General features: G+C 36.6%; 1 protein-coding gene across 6 annotated transcripts in view; it reads left to right on the forward strand.

Annotated features, from left to right (window-relative positions):
• Positions 1–15925, forward strand: part of Pou2f1 (POU class 2 homeobox 1) — a 140225-nt gene that overhangs the window by 94506 nt on the left and 29794 nt on the right. For all 6 annotated transcript variants that reach the window (XM_085687977.2, XM_087906324.1, XM_087906325.1 and 3 more), the window contains 3 exons: positions 1362–1456; positions 6262–6435; positions 15249–15390. In XM_085687977.2, coding sequence (XP_085544103.1) covers positions 1362–1456; positions 6262–6435; positions 15249–15390 — 411 coding nt within the window. The remainder of the gene's footprint in view (positions 1–1361; positions 1457–6261; positions 6436–15248; positions 15391–15925) is intronic.

Consider the following 15925-nt stretch of genomic DNA (forward strand, 5'->3'; position numbering starts at 1 on the left):
TTGCATTCCCAACCAGCAAGAGAAGCTTGTAACCATGTATATTCAATTTACTTAGTTTTAGCATAGTTGCTTCATAATATAAACAAGAAAATCCAGAAAATCTCGAAAATCCAAATCTATTTAACATACTGTATTGGAGATCTACATCGTCAAATAAACACCTATGTTAATTTCTTAAATTTAGGCAGTGTTTGCTTACTTACAAATGAATGATAAAATCTGGCAGGTTTAATTTCATTATTGTTTTACACATTTCACTGTATCCAAATTTAGTAACTAAGAAAATCAGAAAGATAAGTTAACCCACCGTAACTTACTGTCTCTCACTATGCCTCTGCTCCTAACTCATCATAACCTTATATTTAATATTTCAACATGATTATATTTGAAACTAAATACTTAGAGTAAGTTCTTTAATACAAATTTATTCTGGGTTGCCCCTGTATTTATAACATTGCAGAAGACCAAACAACAACAGAATCCTATAGGCTTAAATAATCAACTGAGTATGTACTACTACTTCAAGGGTTCAAAACAAATTCTCATTATGTTGTCCAGCCTGGCTTCCAACTTTGGGGCTTAAGTGACCCTTCTGCCTCCGCCTTCAGGGTAATTGGGACTACAGTCATGCCCATTTTTACCCATTTTACTTATCAATAACTTTTAAACTAAGATGGTTTCGTGCAGATGGTTGTTTATATTTAACTTTTATTATCACCGAAGGGGCATGTGCTAAGAACTTGAAAACAACATCTTCTCCCACTTACAGGATTGCCTGCTTCTTTTAGAAACAGATTCCCTGTCCCAAGATTCCTTAGAGCAGAATTTCTCTATCTGTGGGTCATGACCCCTTTGTGGGGTCAAACGACTCTTTTACAGGGATTGTATATCAGATATCCTTCATATCAGATATTTATATTATGATTCATAACAGTATCAAAATTATGAAGTAGCAATGAAAATAATTTTATAGTTGGTCACCACAACATGAGGAACCGTATTAAAGGGTTATAGCATTAGGAAGATTGAAAACCACTATGATAAAGGATTCTAATGAATTCAGGGTTAAGAAGTTAAATTCATATTTAAATTTTCAGATCCTTTCATTTAGAGTAGTTTCTCACATTGTTCCTCTTTTTAGGAAGTAAAACCTTTCAAAGAACTTGCTCAGATTACACTAAAGATATACAAGCTTTGATGTTAAGTATTTTCATGCCATCTTGTGTTTAACATGTTTAACAGTATTGAATTTTAGACAAAGAATTAGATAAGTCTGAAGACCAACAAAACTACCAGGAAACCAGTTGGAAACTTTGAGTCTATATTCTTTTTTATCTCTCTGAAATATTTGGTTTTCGCAGGTCTCCTGCAAGCGCAAAATCTTTTAACGCAACTACCTCAGCAAAGCCAAGCCAACCTCCTACAGCCACAGCCAAGCATCACCCTCACCTCCCAGGTCAGTTTTCTTACTCTATTGTTTTACTAATTGAAAAATGAAACAAAAAAACACCCCCAGTAATAGCAATCTCAGGTGTTCAGAAGCTGACCAAAAACTCAGTGCTGATCTTATTAGCTTGATAAAGCAGTACTACCAAATTGATGGAAACTGTTATTTTTCATTGTCCTTTTTTAAGTTCATAAAGAATAGCCATGTAAATAGTAAATGGGGATAAATTATAGCTGTCTGATGTTGATAGATAGGAACACAGAAATGAAAGACCTAGGAATTCAATTAAAATCTGTCATTGATCCTTTGTCTTTGCTAAAACAGTGAAGGAGCTTGAATTTCTATATTTTTTCAGTACTTAAATGTTACTTTATGTCATTTCCTCAGAAGACTTAACAATCGTAATCATATAGATTATAGATATAGCACAGTTCTTAGCATCTGCAAGTTTAAGTTCCATGTTTGTCTTTTTATCTAGTGGTGATTGTGACTGCCTTGTGAGTTTGCCTCTCTGCCTTTCAGTCTCCTTCCTCATTCTGATGACTGACCTTTTGAATCCTCCTTCACTGTCCTGACTCTTTCTAAAGTGTAGAAGTTGGCGGTGGAGAAGTGTATGACTCAGTGGTTCTTGCTGAGCAAACAGAGTATCAAAGATCAGATCCTAAGAACCACTTAAATGCATGCTGGGTGAACATGGTGGCTCACCTGTAGTTTCAGTCAGGGGATCTCCTAAGCATCCTGGCTTTTGAAACTAGTTTATTGCCAAGCTTTGGGTGAAGAGAGATCAAGATAGATAGCTTCATCAGCCTCTGCTCTCCACATGCATATATACATGGATGTATATGTATCCACGTGTATGCATACTTGCATACACACAAATATGAAAATAAAAAATATAATTAAAACTTAATATATTACTTAATGTCACAGGTTTAAATATTATAATAGTTCTCCATCTTGGTCATTTTGCGGGGGATTAGTTTTGGTCATTGGGGTTTTTTTGTTGTTGTTGTTTGTTTTGTTTGGGTCACTATGACAGATACCTGAGAAAAATAATTTAAAAGTCAGAGGTTTATTTTGACTCATAGCTTTAGTAGCCAGTTACTTGCTATTAACCACTGACTCTTGTAACCAAACAACTTATTAAAGGTAAAAAATTAGATCCCATCTGATGTCAGGAATTATTACAAAACCATAATAATGAATACATGGTATTGGCATATATAGAGAAATGTAGGCCAACGGGATATATCTGTCCAATAGACAGAAATGTAAATAACTAGCTAAGTTTCCAAAGGATTCCAGTGGAAATGGAAAGTATTTTCAATAGATAATAACTAACAATTGACTATTCATAAGCAAAAGGGGGTGGAGACCACCCTTATTTCATACCTTATACAAATATTAATTTGAAATGAGTCATAAACCTAAACTTTACGAAGAAATGTTCATGCCTTTGGGTAAAGCAGTGTTTTCTTAAACAAGACACAAGAAGCCTTAACCATAGAAGAAACAATAAATTTCAGAAAAATTAAAAGCTTATCTTAACTGATATCCTAACATAGATGTACATGCAGGCAAAACACCAATGCAAATAAAATAAACTTATCTAAGAGAATGGGAAGAAAACCAAAGTTAAGGAAAAAACAGTCTTCAAATATAGCATTTGATAAACGATTTTGTAATCAATATGGGAGTGAGGTGTTTGTTCAGGTACTCCAGGAAACCAGAACATGTTGAATCCCTTAGTTCTGAAGGTCCAGGCAGCTGTGAGCTGCTCAGTATGCATGCTGGAAACTGAACTTGGGTCCTCTTCGAGAGCAGTATACACTCAGTCGTTGAACATTCCAGCTCATGCAAAAAAAAAAAAAAAAAAAAGTGATTGCCAGTGAAGATGTGCCTTCACTAGACGGTACAGTTATGAAGAATTTGAGACTAAGTAAAGCAACTAGATTTCTTATACATTAGTAGTAGTTTTGCAAAATGTATCAGCACTTACAAAATTAGTTTGGCATTCACTTGAAAATTAAGCCAGTGGGTGGTGGCACATGCCTTTAATCCCAGTACTGGTGAGGTGATGACAGGTGGACCTCTGTGAGTTCGAGGCCAGCCTGGTCTACAAAGCTCTACAGAGAACCCCTGTGTCTAAATAAATAAGCAAACAAAACAAGCTATACTTTATAACCCAGTAGTTTTACTCTTTAAAATGAAAGCACAAAGATATGTATATGAATGCTTATAATAGATTAATTAATAATTACCCTAAAGTATTCATCAGATAGTACATTGCATAAACTTACAAATAGCCATGTGACAGATTGCTATTCAGCAGGAAAAAGAAATGTACTTCTGATAGCTACAGTGGCATATATGCATTTAAAAAGCCTTATACTAAGTGACAGAAGCTAGGCTTAAAAGACTGAGTACTTTATGATTTCAGTTTACATAACAATTTAGGCAGGACAGAACTATAGGTAGAAATCCTATCAGTGCTTGTCAGGAAGAAAGCATTGACACTGAAGTCTGATCACAAAGGGTTCAGAAGAAATTTGGGGAAGTATGGTAAAAATAATCTATATCTTGTGTTAGTAGTTACACAATTATACTCAGCTGCAAAAGCATCAAACTATACTACAGTTTTAAATTGTAAGTTTTTTAATATGCTCAATGCAAAATCAATAAGTTTTGCTGTTTTGACATATATCCACCAGAGACCTCTTTCTGGGCTGTATGCTGTGCACACTTAGCAAACTTCGTCCAGACTCTGCTCATTAAATGCTATGCTACCATTCTAGATCTGGCCCAGCTGTTGACAGGTACCCATGCTGTTTTTAGTACATTATGATTTGACAAAGAGGCTACTTGATGCTGAAGATGAAGTAATAATGTAATAGTTGAGACTCACCTCTACCTATCAGTGTTCAGCAGTGTGAGATTATAACATATTTGGTGTGATGTGAAAAAGTGAAATTAAAATTACTCAATGTCAGCATGTTGTGGAGACATGCTTTATTTACTTTCCTGAAGCAGGATTGCAGAGAGATTTGCCCCAATTATTATGTCATGCCTCTTAGGTAGTTTTCTGGGTCATTTAGTTCCCTCAGAGCAAGCATTAATAATGAGTTAACGGTCAGGTAATATAAGGCCCATCTAAATTACAAGAAGAAAATCCTAGTTTATAATCTCACCTGGGCTGCTGTTCTTAGGAGGGAGGGTTCAACTGGGCAATTAGGATGCAGAATCAGGAGCACCTCTGTTAGTGAACCCTCAGAAGGAAGGTTCTACTCAACACTTGTAAGAAAAGTAGCCTGGTGTTTGAATGATAAGAAAATTTAGTATTTTCTTCAAAAAAGAAAGGGAACCAGAGAGATGGCTCAGTAGTTAGGACCTCTGGCTGCCTTCCAGAGGACATGAGTGTGATTTCTAATACATTTGTCTCTTAGCTCCAGTTCCTCTGGATCCAAAACCCTTTTCTGGCCTCTGCAGGCACTGCATGTATATGGTATACAGACATACATTGAGGCACAAACATAAAATAAAAATATTTTTAAAAAATACAATAAAAAAGAAAGGAGAATCCCAAACTCAGTTGTTAGCACAGGGCGTAACATGGTGGAATAACAGGACTATGTTTTCATTTCCTAAAATAAACTCTTTAAAGATTTAAATAATTATGTTAAAATGCAAAAAATAAGGTATCATATTCTTGGGAAGAATTTTTTCTCTTTTTACCAGAAGGGATTTCATCACTGAGAAATAACAAAAGTTTTCTTTCTCAAAGCAAGATAGTAGCAATGGGGGGAAATTCACAGAAATTTTATACACACTGAAAAAAATTTAAAAGCTGATTGAATTATTTATACTAATACCATAAGGGTATTTATACCATTATATTTGAAGAACTGACCTAAAGTAAGAGAATAAAGATATCATTAATATATGATTGAGACCTGAGTCCAGTACAAGGGAATACAAGTAATAATTGATACATGAAAAGTATCTTGCTTTGAGTATTGTAAAGAAAAGTATTATGTCAGAAGTGGCATGCCATTTGCTTGCCGATGAACAGAATACTGTTTTAAACTGAGAACACAAGTCCTTTGCCAAAAACTGTGCGTCGTGTGGTGGATCACAGCATGTTGTTTATCGGAAGCATAACATCATTTACCTAGTTGCCAGAAAAGTCCTTCATAAATTTATTTTAAAGAACTTTTTACTGTTGGTGGTAGTACCTGTTTAACCCAACTACTGTGGAAATTGAGGCAGCGCAATTACATAGTGAATTCCAGGCCAGTGCGGGCTACAGAGTAAAAACCTTTTTTTTTTAATGGGTAGAGAAGAAGATACTTCTTTGTTTGTACTTGCTTTTCTTGAGACAATCTTTTTTTATGTATTTATGTATAAGTTTTATACATTGTATTTTGATCATATTCTTCATTCTTCCAACTCCTCCCCCACAGCCAAACTCACCCATATTCATGTTCTCATACACACCCAACTTCATGTTCTTTTTCACTGTTCCTTGCTATTTTTTAATTTAAATCCCATGGAGCCCAGGTTTTATTGAGTAACTAATCCTGAGCATTGGGTCTGCCCAATATACCAGGTGTCACTTCATTGAAAAAAACTGGCTTTCTCTCTCCGTACAGCAAATACTAATAACTCCTCAGCTCGGGGTGGGACTCTATGTCCACTTTCTCTCCTCCATGCTAAGATTTTGTCTGACTTGGGATCATGTGACTCTTTTTCATTAAGTTGCCTGCACATTACAACTATAAGGTTGTATCTTTATTATTCTGTTCCTTGTTCAACAGCCAGCCACCCCAACTCGCACAATAGCCGCAACCCCAATTCAGACACTTCCACAGAGCCAGACAACACCAAAGCGAATTGATACTCCCAGCTTGGAGGAGCCCAGTGACCTTGAGGAGCTTGAGCAATTTGCCAAGACCTTCAAACAAAGACGAATCAAACTTGGATTCACTCAGGTAGGATGACCTCTGATCTACCTCACTCTCTGTTGCTGTGATAAAACACTAACCAAACCAACTTGTAAAGAAAAAGGCTTTATTCAGCTTTCAGTTCTGCCCATCAGTGAGGGAAGCTGGAGGAGGAACCTGAGGTGAACACTGAAGCAAGTGGAAACATAGAGGAATACTGCTGTCTTTTTCCACTGTCCCTACCAGCCCAGGACCACCTTCCCAGGAATGGCACTGCCCACAGTGTCCTGGGCCCTCTTATATCAATTAGCAGTCAAGAAATGTTCTATTGGGGCTGGAGAGATGACTCAGGTTAAGAGCACTGGCTGTCTAATTCTCAGAAACCACATAGTGGCTCATGAGATCTGGTGTCCTCTTCTGTCTTGTAGGCATAACATAGTATACATAATAAATTTTTTTGTAAAGAGATGCTCTATTGATATACCCAAAGGCCAATCTGGTAGAGATAACTGTTCAATTAAAATTCCCCCTTTCCAAATCTGTCCCATTTGACAACCTGTTTTACCATTGCGGTCTTTTGAGGCTGGCTGTGAATACTTTCTGAGGAGTTGGATGTTTCTCGTCATACCGATTTAGAGTTTAAAATTTACAATTTTAAAATATTGTGCATTTGGTTATGTTATGTCCATACATTTATTTGTGATATAATATTAGGTTAAAAATTTCCAAGTGTGTTTCACAACACAGGCCTCCGAAATTGTATCAGTAAAATGTGTGTTTTAGTAGACCTTGTTAGGGGGATATGACTATGCTAAGGATTTTGTTAAAGAACATGTAGTGGTAGAGCTTACACTACTACATATGTAAAGTGAAAAGAGTAAGGACTGAAGTCTTTTGAAAGATTTATTTAAAGCTAGATTGGGGATAGAGAGTGCTCCCCTCCTTTCAATCTACACTGAGATTAGTCAAGTAAGAATCTATTGAAGATTTTTTTAAGTAAATTAATCAAAATTCAAATCTTTTAACGTCAGCTAGCAGAGGCTTGAAAGGTGAAATGAGTGTGCTTTTAATGGCTTAAACAAGCGTTTGGGTACACAGCATTTTTTTTTCTAAGTGCTGACTCTGACCATACTCCCTAATTAGCCTGTCAAAAACAATGCTTTGAGAGCAGGAAAGGAATTACATTTTTATTTATGTAAAATGGATAAAGATTATTAGCTGAAAAAAAATCTTGAAGTATGGATTGAATTGTATATTTATAGATTCAGGAAAAACTGATGTTTTCTTTCCAGAAAAGCTTCCATTCATATGCTTTCTAAATTAGGTCGTTTTGAAAGTACATAATACACCACCTGCTCTGGTAGATAAAAAATCAAAAAATCAAAAGTGACTTCACTGTCTACTGTATTCTAGATGTTGTTAGATTTCTTTTATTCTTCGAAGATTTAGTTTTGCTCAGAGAAACTGTATATTGGGAATTTAGAATACATACAATTTTACATGAACTACAGTTAGGTTTTTTGAGGAGTTTCAGATATGAGGAAACAAAATAAGGAGGTGGTGCTTGCCGCCAGGCCTGATGATCTGAGCTTGATCCCCAGAACCTGCTTGGTGCACTCATACACAGGTACATCTGCACACGCCCAAACACTTACACACAAAATAAATAGGTAAATATAAAACTTTTAATTACAATTCAGTAACATTTTAGTAATTTTGAAGCACTTAAATGATGTGATTTGTTTTAGACATAAAAATAAAGATAAACTAGATTGATAGAGATAAACTAATAGACCAAGAATGCTTAACGGTGGCTAGGTTTTGGCTATCAGCACATTACACTCTGGGGTTCTTTGATAAACAGTTGCATAAATGCTAAATCAAAGATACTAGGTTTTTCAAAATCTTTACCTTTAATCAAACATTGGTTTCCCTTTCACTTTTTGTGACTCTTGATTCAATATATGACCACTGAGTGGATGGAAATCAATCCTTCTCTCCCCTTCCTCTTCCTTCCTTCCCTCCCTTTTTTTCCTCTCCCCACTTCTCATTCTTCCTCTTCCCACTTCCCCCCATACACACTATACCTCTACCCCAGCATCTTACTCTGTTTTATGATTTGTTTTGTTTTGTTCTTAGATGACTACTACTACTTATTTTTCAGAATGGCTGATACAGAACTGGGAATAGTTTGCAAGTCTTGCCTCATGTATCATAGTACTTACTGCTGGTACAAGATGGGAAAATCAGCTACTGAACTTTGTTTTTAGTTCATCTACCTTATTGTAATTATTCAAAAGGAGCTATGTATTCAGTTTATTCGTATTTATATATACATACAGTATTCAGGTTAATTCTTGAGATAAATCCCTGTTCTTTGGTTAGATGCATATTGTAAATGGTTATTTTCTAATTATGTGTTTATCATTTCTTTATAAGCAATGGGTAAGTAGTATATGCCATTACATTATTAGAAATCATATTGTAGTATATAGTATTTTTCAGATGCAGTACATTGATTCATTATTTTCACTGCCCCCTTGCTCCTTTACTCCATTTGTTCTTTTTAGTAAAGGTCAAAGGGATACAATATAGTTTATATTATATATGTTGAAATCAACTGATTGAGACTGCTTACTTGTATGAAGAACCCAAGAACTATAGTACTACTAAACCAAGATGTACCAAATTAATGAAAATTAGCATATTAAGCAAGGGACCTCTCATAGTAATTTTTCATTGCTGTGAAACATCACCATGACCTAGGCAACTATGACCATCATGGTGAGGAGCATGGTACAGACAGGCAGGCATGGTGCTGTGTGTGTGTGTGTGTGTGTGTGTGTGTGTGTGTGTGTGTGTGTGTGTAGGAGTGGGGGCATCAAATATATGAACCTGTGGGGGACATTCTCATTCAAACCATCATATTCTATTCCCTGGCCCTCATAGGCTTGTAGCCATATCATAATGCAAAATACATTTCTTCCAACTTCAAAAGTCCCCATAGTCTTTGAATCTCAAGGCTGTTTCAAAGTCCAAAACCTCTTGTGAGTCTCAAGGCTACCCCCTAATCTGTAACCACCTGTAATACCAAAAAGCAAATTACATTTTTTTCAACATACAATGGCATAGAATATACATTAAGCATTCCAAAAGAGAAGAGTAGGAGGAAATACAGGACGAGAGCAAGACTGAAAACCATCAGGTTTCATCAGGGCAAGGTCTCCAGTTCTAGTTTAATGTCAAGGGGCTCAGTTGGTTTCTCACATTTTCTACTACTTCCAGCTTTGTTTGACTGCAGTACATTTTCTGTGTGTGTGTCGGACTGATTCTACTCCCTGTGTACAGCTCTCCTTGGCAGATATCCAGGACTCTGGCATCTCCAGTATCTTAAGGTCTCCAACATATCTCAGGCTTCACTTTGATGACTTCATGCGAAGGTTTCTTAGTCTTCCATACAGGGACTCTTGTCCCATGCCTGGCTTCATTGACTTTCCTCTATCTCAAGAGATCTCAGTGGCTTTCCTTTATCTCAGAGAAAGATTCCACAACACCTTTATTGTTAAATAATTTTTTGACTCTAAAGCAAGAACAACATGACCAGTGCTGCCAAGTTCTTCTGCCTGCTGGTACTGGAATGTGGCCCTTCCTTGAATTAATTTACATAAGCTTTAATGTGTTGTTACTCTTTAGGAACAAATTAATTCCTTACTTAGGCCTTTTGTTTTCACAAGTTGCAGGCTTTACTAGGTGGGGTCTTGCTCTAAGGTACTACTCACTTTATTCCATTTTTCCTTATTTTTTTCATCACAAACCTTGGCTCCATCATTAAATTTTCTGGCGCTCTTTTTCTTCTCAAACTGTATGTTTTATATTTCCATTTGCTCTTCTTTTTTATTATATACCTGTATAAGAATGATCACTAATAACCACATGACAGAGTCAATATTAGGCTGTGTTGAAATCCCCTCTGCCTATAAAATCAGTCTAAAAACTTTATTTAACCTCAGACAGATTCTTAGAACAAGGGCAAAAAACAACCACATTATTTGCCAAAATTTCACAAGAATCCTCTACAGCCTAGTTGCTAATATTGTTCCCTTCTAAGACCTTTTGAACTGGGCCTCCGTTGCCCACTTTGCTCTTACTATTGTCTTCCAAGCTCTTTTCAAGGATGACCCTACTTTACAGCATTGAACCACTTTCCTCATCAATAGTCCTAATGTCTTAAACATGCCTCCAGAAAACCAGCATGGTCAGGCCTATCAGTCGCCCATTTCCTGGTACCAACTTCTTTCTTGTTATTTTTCTATTGCTGTAAAGAGACATCATTTTTGTTCTTAAAAAATAATATGTTGGCAGGTGACCGAGGCAGGCTAGTCCAGGCAGAGGCTGCCACCAGAACAGGTGCCGGTTCCACGCAGCGAGTGGCAGAACTGACGAGTGGAGTTGGCAGATAAAAGGCGTACAGGACATAATAAATAGACGTAAGGGTAAACATAAAGCTGAATATTTATTACTTAAAGAAGAGGGAGACAGAGAGACATGGAGACAGGCATAGAGAGAGACAGAGACACGTGTGCACACGCCGAGAGACGGGCACAGAAGAGGAAGAGTTAAGATGGCAACGAGGGAGGTCAGAAGTGGCTGGGAGTGGGCGTGACTTGCCCTTAAAGGGACCAGAGCATAAGAATAACATTCCCGGATCCTTTTTATAATAAAAAGTAGGTTAGGCATTACAGTTTGAAGGAATTGGGGTGACGAATTCTCAAGACTGCTTCCGGCTGATTTGTGGGCGTCGTCTTTGGGGGGGTGGGAAGATCAGAGAGAAGGCTGCGTGCTGGTCACATTCTGGCATAGTTGGTCTCTGCTCCCGACAGGTATTTTGTGTCGTGGAAATGTCTGGTGTCCCTTGTACCTGGTTAGGGTGTTGGCAGAACAGAGGACAAAGTTAAATTAAGAAAAAAAAAGTTTTAGGACCAGGGAATTTTACGGTGGGTTCTTTAATTCGGCTCCCTGGAACTCACAAGAACTCCTTGGGTTTGTAAAAACAGAAATTTTAGACATATGTATTGTATAATGGCTGTGACATACTTTTGTACAATGAAAAGTATTTTTATTTGTTGAGGCAACCTGGCAAAACCTCTCAGCTATCAAACTGTCAGAGATCTTTGAGAAGGATAAGATTTTACTTGAGTTACTGATTAAAAAATGACAGAGAACTTACTTGGTTGGCACCCATACCTACTCTTTTGGGTCCTCCCTGGTCGCTGAAGGTTGCATTTGACCTTTGCTGCTTAGTGCAGAGCCTGTCAGGCTTTAGAAGACCCTGTGGGCTAAGAAATCTGTAGGAAGACAGGCCTACCTTACCCGGGCAGCTAGGCTGTCGATTCCAGTGATTCTGTCCACGTCTGGAGGTCTTTAGTTTAGGTGAAAGGCAGTTTTGCCCAATGGTCAGCATTTGGCAGTTGAAGCGAACTGAAGATGGACGTTGTTCTGTGACCGTTTGTTTTCTGTCTTCTTGGAGGAAACAGAGTGCTTGCTAGGAGCCAACCTGTCTCTTTTTGTTATGAAAAGTTTTTTAAATAATTAAATACTTAAATATCACATTCCCCAGATCTCTGAGCAGTTGGTGGCTGTGTATTAGGTATAGCTGCAGTATAGAATCTGTCTGGAAGGTTGGGTCTGAGCTTGACTATACCCAGAGCATAAGAATAACAATCATGATTAGGGAAACTTATAGAAGTTTATTGGGGCTTAAAGTTCTAGACTGTGAGTCTATTTCCAACATGGTAGAGAGCATGTCAGCAGACAGTCCTTGTAGTAGACCAGTAGCTGAGAGATCACATTCTGAGACACAATTAAGAGGCAGAGAGAGTTAATTGGAAATGGCATGGGCTTTTGAAAATTCAAAGGTCACACCTTCTAATCCTTCCCAAACAGTTCCACCAAATAGGGGCTAAGTCATTCAAATATTTCAAACTACTACAGGATCTACTGCTTTTTATTGTTTTAAATAATCCTAAATTTAATGAAATTGTATTACAAATCTCCATTAAGTGAATTTGCTTTTTACTGCCATTGTTCTTAGTGGATTGGTAGCACAACTTTGTTTATAGCTGACAACTTATGTTATTGGTAGTTGGAGGGGGCAGGGAGGCATGCCCACAGAGGCCAGAAATTTAACTATAATAACTGGCCAGTGAGCTCCAGAGATCTCTGCATATCTGCATCTCTCCAGTGCTGGGATTACAGGCACATTATCTTCATCTTCTTTAGGTGATAGGGACCTAAATTTGTTTATGCTCATGGGGCAAGGACTCACTGACTGAGCCTTCCTAGTCTTATGTTATTGCTCCTTAAACTTAAAATAATAATGTGGATTTTAATAAGCATTTTCCTTATTCTTACTTGTCAAAATCGTTAGTTTTCAGAGTAGGATATTACAGGTATTTGTGAAAATATTTAGTGAAATATGCAGTTAACGTGTCAGAAGACATTTATTGTCACTTAATGTCATATACTCAAAAGACTCCATGTTTTATTTATCCCCAGATTTCTAGAAAGCTATAATCAAAACAAAATGATGAAAACACAAATATATGTGACTCATAAAGTATAAGTTTGAGTCCCTGACATGTAGTAGGCACTGTTTAATGGAGTAGCAATAATAAATATATAGATGAAGATTAATTTACCTATCCATATCTTTAGATACATTTGTATAAAAACAATAGTATTACTGCCCCTCTTCACTCTACCTTGGCTCTCTAAGTTTTACTATAATTAGAATGAAATTGATTAATAATCTACTATAGTTCTACTTATTCAAAGCCTACATTGAAAAGTCTTTGTATTTGTGTTGCTCAGTACCTTCACCACTAATCGCTACTGAGTACTTGAAAGGGTAGTGGTGCTGAGAAGGTAAATGTTCGTTTATTTGCTTTTCTACAATTCTAAATTTAAGCAGTCACTTATAAGTAGTGACTGATGGCAGGCATAGTGTATATAGCTTTTGAGGTTAAATATTCAGTATACTTCATTTTATATTATAGTTCCACATTTGTCCTGAATTTCTTAATGAAAGGTATTCATAGTTAGACTCTTGGCACATGCTTATAAGCTCAACACTTGGGAAGCTATGTATAACATTGTAAGTAAGAATCAGGAGCTCAAACCAGGTATAGCTAAATAACAAATTTAAGACCACTCTAGGTTTCATGATACCTCTATTTAAATAATAGTAGTAGTAAATTAAAATGAATAAAACCACAATTACCTGCTTTTTAAATACATCTTTTCTTTTACTCCACATATAATAGACAGTCTGATCTCAAAAATATGAATCTAGGAGATTAAAAGAACTCAGATAATCCCAACTCAATTATGTTCCTAAAGCCAGGGCATAATAGCACAAGCTTAGAATCCTGGCACTTTAGAAACTGGGACAGGAAGCTCACAAATTCAAAGTCAGTTTTGGGCCCAACAGATTGGGGCTAGAGAGATTGCTCATTGGTTAAGAGCACTTGTTGTACTTGTAGAGGACCTAGTTCAGTTCCCAGCTTCTTTTGAAGGCACACAGTGATCTGTAACTCTAGTTCCAGATGTGATGCCTTCTTCTAACCTCTATAGGCATTGCACACATGTGCTATATATACATACATGAAGCCAAAAGATTAATACACCCAAAATAAGTAAAAATCTAAAAAATAATTAATTACAAATAATGTTGCAGGTCTGTTGAGAGTTGAGTCTCTCACAGTAGAGTTAGCTGTGCATATTTTGAATGAAAAATGCTATACTTTTTTGCCCTGTCACTAATCTAGTTGAAGTGGTTGTGTGAGCTATTTAAACTCCATGAGCTTCTCCTATTATCTATAAAATAACTATTAAGATACATCTTTTTAAAACTAGAACAAGAGAGATCCAGCTGGAAGAAAAGCACTGGGTACATTTCAAAGGTGATAGACTCATAGAGAAAGGCATCTTTTGTAATATATTCAGAGGATCATTGTTCTGTTTTAGTAAGGTTACCAAGTTTCCAGTGCCTATGAAGGTTTGACTAAATGGGTCAAACCTCTCTGCTGTGAATTTCTGTCTCTATAATGGCTCCAAACGTGGTCTTTTAGAATACCTAGTTTTGTGGCCAACTTTGAAATCTAAACTAAGTGAAAATAGATTTTTTTTTTCACAGCTTCCAGAAATACTTACGAGGAAAAACTCTAAAGAATGAAGGGTCATTTCTAAATTTTGAAGTGTTTTTTTATGAAATTTGGTTGGTTCAGAAACTCCTGGTTAAGACTCATGATCTGGCCTCAATCCCCAGGACCTACATGGTAGAAGGAGAGAGCAAAGTTGTCCTCTGACCTCAACATGGGCACCATGACACTCTTGTATCCACACATACATTAAATGAATAAATGAGTGAACGAATATGCAAGAATAAGAATAACTTGCTGAACTATCTAAACATCTAATCCCTATCAGTGACACAGATAGATTTAAAAGGATACTCAGATTATTTTGGTTGTATTAATGGAGAGGCATTAGTATATCAGAACTTTGAAGACTTAGAATTTGGTATGGTGATTATAATTATATACGGTAACAAGAAGAGACTCAAAATAGAAAGCCCTTGAGGTAATATTGAAGACTTCTGTAATCAGGGCCCTGCTGAGATCTCCCTATAGTTCTGGGCTCTGCTTTGGGGTAAAGTTGATAGAAAAATGGAGTAAATAGAAGATGGCTAATTGTTTTTCTAGAACAGCAGTTATTGGAGTAGCCTTTCAGAGTAGAAGTTGGAAACATTAATGACCTGAATCTCTTTTCCTTTCTCCCCTTTTCTGTTCTATATTATTCAGGGTGATGTTGGGCTCGCTATGGGGAAATTATATGGAAATGACTTCAGCCAAACCACCATCTCTCGCTTTGAAGCCTTGAACCTCAGCTTTAAGAACATGTGCAAGTTAAAGCCGCTTTTAGAGAAGTGGCTAAATGATGCAGGTAAGTAACAATAGTAAGAAATTTCTTAATTGTTCGTGGGATTTTACAGGAGGGATTATTCTGTGAATTGAGGTCTTTACTATATTGCTGATAAAACAGAATGTAGACGACATTAATCCTATGAGACTTTTATAAATTATGATTATGTAGATCAGAGAGATATTTCATTAATTAGTTAATATTCCAGTAATTGTCGCATAAATAACAAGCAATAATTGTAGCCTCTTCATGTTTCTGTTAAAAATGGTCACCTTTCATAGAAAAAAGTTATGCTTCTGGTCTTGAATTATTTATTTTCTGTTGAGATATCCTTGCAGAAATTTTGAATTTTGAGTCACATAATCATAGACTTCAGGAGCTAAAAAGAAACCACAAAGATGTCTAACCATGTTGTTTTTATTGTAGATAGATACAAAATTTAGGCCTTTGGATAAAAAGAACTTGAGACACTCCCACACCTCTAGCATAGGGGTGAAGTTTAGCTAGCTGTTGTTGTTGGGTTTTGGTTTGGTTTGGTTTTTTGTTTTGTTTTGGT

Source organism: Myodes glareolus, chromosome 5 (assembly GCF_982192425.1).
Source record: "Myodes glareolus chromosome 5, mMyoGla1.1, whole genome shotgun sequence".
Lineage (NCBI taxonomy): Eukaryota > Metazoa > Chordata > Mammalia > Rodentia > Cricetidae > Myodes > Myodes glareolus.